Below are 6,678 nucleotides of genomic sequence, written 5' to 3' on the forward strand. Positions count from 1 at the left end.
ACAATATCAATATTTTTAAACTAAATGTATGAAATTAGTGTTAATTAAATTAAATTAGCAATTGTATGTTTTTGTAATAGAAAAAGTCATTATCTAACAAAAATAGATTTAAAATAGTTATTTTTTTTGCTCCACCTAAGAAAAATATTGAGCGACACTATTGGTTACTGGTCAGTGATATCTATTTATCATTCATAATATATTCAGTTTCACAGTATTTCATAAATTTACAGTTTAAATATGAATCAAGTGAATGTCGTGCATCAACAAATATCACCTGACAAGAATCCATATAAAAAGTATAAAACAAAAAAACGAAAAATCAAAAATTATTGTGAAAATCATCGTAAACAAAACTTCTGTTTTGTCTTCCAATGCAGAAAAATGTTCAGAAAAAAAACGAATTTGATCGGAAAAGGTTAAATTAATTTTGTTTATACTGTCAGTTTTATTATAAAGTAGCTACAATTAAAAAACAAACTTATAAATTATCGATAAATAAAAATTATTCTAAATGAGTAAACTTAAACTTTAAACCATGCCTAAAATTATTCTAATAAGACTTTTAATTTCTTAATAAAAACAAATTTTGAAATTATTAAAAAAATAATTGTTTTTTTCTTTGTCGAGTAGGTAATCAATTTTTCAAAAGTACCTTTAATAAAAGGTCATTTAAAAAAATTGTTTTATTGATTTATAAAAAAAACTGAAAGGTAAGTATTTTATGTATTATATTTATTTTTTAAATTTAACTGTGTTTAAGTTTTGATAAAAATCATAAGACCTACAATTGTTTTATACCAAACTAAAAATTTTGAAGAAGCTTGCTCAACTTAAAGAAAAACAGTTTATTTAAGTAAATTTCGTCTACTTTTTTAGTTTTAAATTCACACCCATTGGAGGAAAATTGCGCTGACCTTGATTTATCTTATTGAGTGGGGTGATTATGATAAAACTTTTTACATGTACATGTCAATATTATATCGAAAGTTTTTAAAAATTTTTTAAGTTTACTAAACTGATGGCAAAAAAAAAACGTTTTACAACTCAAAAAAGTTTTATAAAACTACTAATTAAACGTTAAACATTTTAAACTAAAATTCATAAGAAATGTATTAAATAAAGATACAAAAAATAAATTAGTTCTACACTTTAAATGGTTTTAACATTATTGTTTAATAAATTACAAAATACTCATCTAAAACATTTAATACTGCCTTAAGAAAACCGTGAAATTTTCAAAGTTAGCTGTATCTAGAGACGTGGTTTAAAACAATAAATATGCTAGATCCTTAACCAGAGTTGTGAAAATGCTAATGGTTGTTATGCAAATTGAGCACTGAAACTTATAATCTTTTGAAAGTATAAGTTAGTAATTTTATGGTATGGAACTAAACAATAAATTTTCCTAAGTTAGGTCTTGACTTTTTAGTAACTAAATCTAAAAAATATTTTTTTTTCATTTTTGCAAGTTGAGTGTTGTCAAACTACGTGTAATTTTAACATTGTCAAATGTTGTTAAATACATCGAGATATTACAACATATTTTTTACAACTGAAACTTAAGAAAAAAAAACAGGATTATTTGTACTTCTGTGTATAGAAAAAAACTACTTTGTATGATCGTTTGAAGCAATGAAAGTTTACTCAGCTAACTTTTCCAAAAAGTATATCTATAACATAAAAATCGATAAAAACGAATTTAACATAACTAAGGCTAGTTCTTTCGATATTTTTAATGAGATGTACAAAATAATACATACACAGCTATCATATTTGCTTAAACTTTTTTATATGCTGATAATAGTGTTTGACATATAAATATTGTCTTATCAAAAAAACTTTAGGATGCCTGAAATGTGAAAAGCACAAATCTTTGTCAATTTTGAAGATTAGCAAAATTTTGCTGAGCGAAGACTTAAAAAACGAGTTTCACTTCAAGGAGAAAATCAACAGCAGCAATGCAGCAGCAGTTTACTTCTTGTCGCGGCTTTACCACCTCCCACAGTTGTTGGAACTGTCGATGAGTTTTATAGAACACCGCTTCTCTTCAATCGCCCACTCGCGAAAATTTCAGGAACTGGACTTTCTGTTTGTCGTCAAAATTTTTTCCAGCGATCGCTTGAACATCGATTCAGAGCTGCAAGTGGCGAGCGCAGCAAACAGTTGGCTGTGTCACAAGCTCAGCAAAAGAATAAAATACGCAAAACGTCTTTTGTTCACAGTCCGTTGTTCCTTGTTATCCGTTCATGCGTTGAGCAGTTTTTTGAGTAAATATTTTTGCTTTGCTTTAAACGATGAGTGTGCTTCTACCATTAGCAAATTTATAAGTGATGAAAGCAGCTTGAAAAAATACTCGTCTACTAGCAGGTACTGCAACCGAAACGAGTTTGACATTATTGTTGGTGTTGACGTCAAAGATCGTGTTTTCAGCGAAGTGCACAGGATCAATCCAAAGAACTTGAACGAACCAACCGCCATGCCACAGATGAAAGAGGGTCGTAATATGTTCGAAGTGGTTTGCGTCGACCAAGAACTTTTTGTGTTTGGTGGCCACGATGAAGACGGCAAAACGGTTCTTGCAGTTGAAAGATTTTTGTTCAGAGGAGCGGGAAAGTGGGAAAAAGTGGGTGAAATGCCCGACGATCGCTTTGATTTCTGCGCCTGCGCTTTCATGGGCGACATTTACGTCGTCGGCGGGTGGCACCAAAGGAGGTGCTGGAAATTTTACACGAGGTACTTGAGGTGGAAGAGCGTTGCGCAGATGAGGCGAGCCAGGCCGCGCTCTGCGTGCTGCGCGTTCGAAGTAAAGGTGGTTGTGAGCGGCGGGTGCAATGGTGCGCGGGAAGCGCATAGCTCCGTTGAGGTTTACGAACACGCGGCCGACGCCTGGTCGCCGATGCCTGGCATGGTCGAACCGAGGTGCGGTCACAAGTCTGTTGCGGCGAGGAACAAGATGTTTGTGGTCGGAGGGCGGAGCAGCGAAGTGTTCGTTTCAAGCTGTGGCAAGTTTGTTTTGCTTAAAGCGCCACAAGAGAGGTTCAACAACTTGCAGCTGCCTTTCGGAGCTATTTTGATTGGCAACAAACTGATCGTGCTATGCAGTTGTTGGAGTAAAGTGTTCTTTTATGACGTTGTGAATGAAAGATGGGCGTCAGCGTCGTGCGAATTGACAAAGTCGAGCTTGTTGTTCTGTTGTGGTAAAATTTCCCAGTTGAAGTGAACTTTGTGTGAAAGTACTTTTTATAATTGTTTATCAAAATGTCTATAGTTAACTATTATATACTACTTAAATGTACTAATTTAATAATGTGTACATTTTATAGGAAATTTATATAATTGTAAACATTGATAGCTATGTATGATGTCGTTTTATAAAACTTTTCAGCTAAAAACTTAAGACATGGTAAGATATGTTCCCACACTAATTTGTTATCGTTGTTTTATTTTACTAAGTTTATAAACGTATGTACTTTAGATTAAAAATAGTATCTTGACAAAGAGTTTTTTTTTAATAAACCTTACTGACTTGAATTAAAAAAGATAAACTGTAACAACTTAATAACTTTAATGTCTGATGTGCTTTAAAAATAACAAATATACGAAACTTGTAATTTCTTTTTTCTTACTTCTACAAGCTTTTAGTTGGCATATTTATTTAAACTTTTTATTTTTATAAATTATAGCTACTTCAAGTAGCAAATATTATTCTGATTCGTTATTGCTATGCTGTGCAAAATACCTACACGTTTAAGTATATGTTCTAAGATTGCTTGAAATTGGGCACGCTATAAGGTTTACAGTTTCACAAATGTAACCTCTAAAATGCACCCATAAAAATTCTAGAACCACTAACAACAGTTAACTATAGCTTGTAAAAAGTTGTGAAACCGTTACTAAATCTAAAGACTACAAAAATAAATTATTAGGTTTTGAAGTTAAAAGAATATCATGGGGTTGCTTGCTCATTGAAATTGTCATGAAGGACATACTTCACGCAACTTAAGCAACTATAAGGTTTATAAATAAAATATTGTCATATTAAACATTTATACTCAGTCGGATTAAATCTGGATACGAATTAAACTAAAGCTTTAAAATTGTTAACTTGAAAATTGAATTTAAAGTTATTCTTATTAAGTATTTATTACTTATAAAACATAAGAAAAACTTTATTAGTGGGTGAGCAATATTATAGAATAGCCTAAACTTACTTAAAGAAAATCTTAGATTGCAATTTTAGAAATATTTGAATTATTTTCTAAATGATTAATAAAAAGTATTAATCAAAGTAAACAAACTTAAATTAACTTAATGCTTTTTGAGTTAACAGTCATAGTGAGAAACTAAGCTAGAGAAATGATTTTATTATACAAAAGGTTTTCCCAAAATCATTTCTATGACCGGCCCTACTCGTTAAAAACCCCAGTATATCTAAGTAAATATTACATCTTCTTTAAATTTACGTCAACTCATCAGTCTTGTATAAACAACCTAGATTATTTTTTGTAAGTTAATTTTCGCCGTTTTAGTAGTTATCGCCCTATTTCAATCCTTATTTACTTAAATCTTTATTACAAATCCCCAAATATCTAGTAAAAGTTAGTAGCCATACTAACTATTGCACTGTTACCTAAAATTTTAAATTGTGACCCCTCTTCCGCCAATTTTATAGTTAGGCAATATGATTTACTGAAATCGCTTAAAAGGAGACGTAATCGTCACTTTAGTAAAATCATGGTGTTGAAATATGCTGTTTAAATTAAATAAGTTTTCGTTGTTTATAAACTTAGCTTTTTTGATGATATCTATCACTTTATTACAACTTCTGGCATCAAAATTTTATGTATAAAATATTGATATTTAGAGAAAATTACATATATTTTAGATGAATTCGCGCTGCTTAAGACTTTTTTATGAAATTCAAATACTCCTTTATTTGGTTAGCTGTCAAATTTCACAAGCGTACAAAACTACCTAAGGGGACAAAATAACACAAAGATATTTTTGCAAGAGAGGATAAAATAGTACGAACTTGATTGAAGTTTTAGAATTATTAAATTATAACTTATTTTAATGTCTTGAAAAATATAACTTTATTTGTTTTAGATTTTTTGGTTGTTAATAAAAAAATTTAATAAATAAAAAGTGATTATTTACGAAAAAACTAATTTTTTATATGCGCTAAGTAAGCTTGAGAGTATCCCAAAGTATAAAACAAAGTAAGTGAAATTTATTTTCGTTTTAACGAGTTTGATGCTAAATTTTTCGTAGCTATTGATAGCGATTACTAATTCCGAAGGGATTTAGCATTAAATTATATAAATTAAATTTTTATAAGTTTGATAAAATGAGTTATTTGTAGCTTTGTTTTTAAATAAATCCCATGTTTAAAGTCGTTTTTGGGTTTAACTTAAAATAGTTTGTAAATTTGTAAAGTTTACTTAGCTGCCAAACAAGATAGGTGAGCAGCACTTTTCACTTAAAAAGTTAAAAAACTAAACAAATAATGATTAATTTTCTCAGTTTTCAAAAGTATAATTTTATGTATAAACTTTTCGTTTTGGTTTCACAACTAAAAAGTACACAAAAACAAATTTAAATTAAATAATTTTTTAATGAAATGATGTGCACTTATGTTTTTTTAGTTCTACAGCCTACCAGGCAGCGGATAAATTCCTTAAGGCAGCGGATAAAATATTCGTCAAATTCAGATTATTCTGACACAGCTTCTATTAAAATTTTTAAAGAGGTAGTTAAGACTCTAATCTAAAAGAGTTTTTAAACTGGCAGTTTGCTTTTTTTTTTGTCAGGTTTCTTGCATGAACAACTTTGGTTTAATTTTAAAAAAGATTTTATTTTATAGAGACAAAAACATTTTTCAAATACAGTTAAGTGATAAAAAAGAAATATCTTTTACTTGACTTAAAATATTGTGAAATTAGTATTAAGTTGATATAAAAACTTAAAAAACACACCATTTTTTTATCGCTTCCACGCTATTCTACATTGCAGACACTTTTTGTATGAAGATTCTGCTAAAAAGCCCAATAATCTGTTTATAAATTTCATTCTTATCTCATTTAAATTACTCTAAATGTCAAATCTTTGTAGCGTAGCTTTTTTTAGTGACGACAGTGCATGAAAACAGTTAAATGGGTCACAAAAGCACTAAGCGATGCTTTACAAAAGATTGTCTATTCCAACTAATTTTTCTATTGTATAAAACGTGTCTTCGATAAGTAAACAAAATAGTATGTGATAACGTTTTCATTTTTACTTCTTTGATTAAACTTTAAGAATGACAATTCTATGCATTTTTAAATCTACTCAGTTATTTATGTTGGTAGCTGTAAGTATTACTATTAAAATGGTGTTTAGCAGTAACCCACTTGACAAAAAAAAACATAAATAATTTTTTCAAGTATTGACATAATAATATTAGTTTATTAAACGACAAAAACTGCATTCGAAAGTTTAGTTTAAAATCCTGTTGTACGGAAACCTTTTTGTAATAGAGTAATAATAGTAATAAACTATAGTACTGGTAGAGGTTGTTTTTATACAATATTCAATTTAAGTTATGAGTTTTACATTTTTTGAGGACTTAAAAATATACAAGTAAACGAGCAATTGAGTTTACAATATAGTTTTTGTATATCTTACTTTTAAACTATA

General features: G+C 29.2%; 1 protein-coding gene across 1 annotated transcript; it reads left to right on the forward strand.

Moving 5' to 3' along the window:
• The first annotated feature begins 384 nt into the window (after positions 1–384).
• LOC145839291 (kelch-like protein 7) lies at positions 385–3,223 on the forward strand. Its single transcript, XM_082946887.1, has 2 exons — positions 385–418; positions 1,848–3,223. The coding sequence occupies exons 1-2, from the start codon at positions 385–387 to the stop codon at positions 3,221–3,223; spliced, it is 1,410 nt and encodes a 469-aa protein (XP_082803013.1).
• The last annotated feature ends 3,455 nt before the right edge of the window (positions 3,224–6,678 follow it).

The sequence above is a fragment of the Thalia democratica genome, chromosome 6, assembly GCF_965202585.1.
Source record: "Thalia democratica chromosome 6, ktThaDemo2.hap1.1, whole genome shotgun sequence".
NCBI lineage: Eukaryota > Metazoa > Chordata > Thaliacea > Salpida > Salpidae > Thalia > Thalia democratica.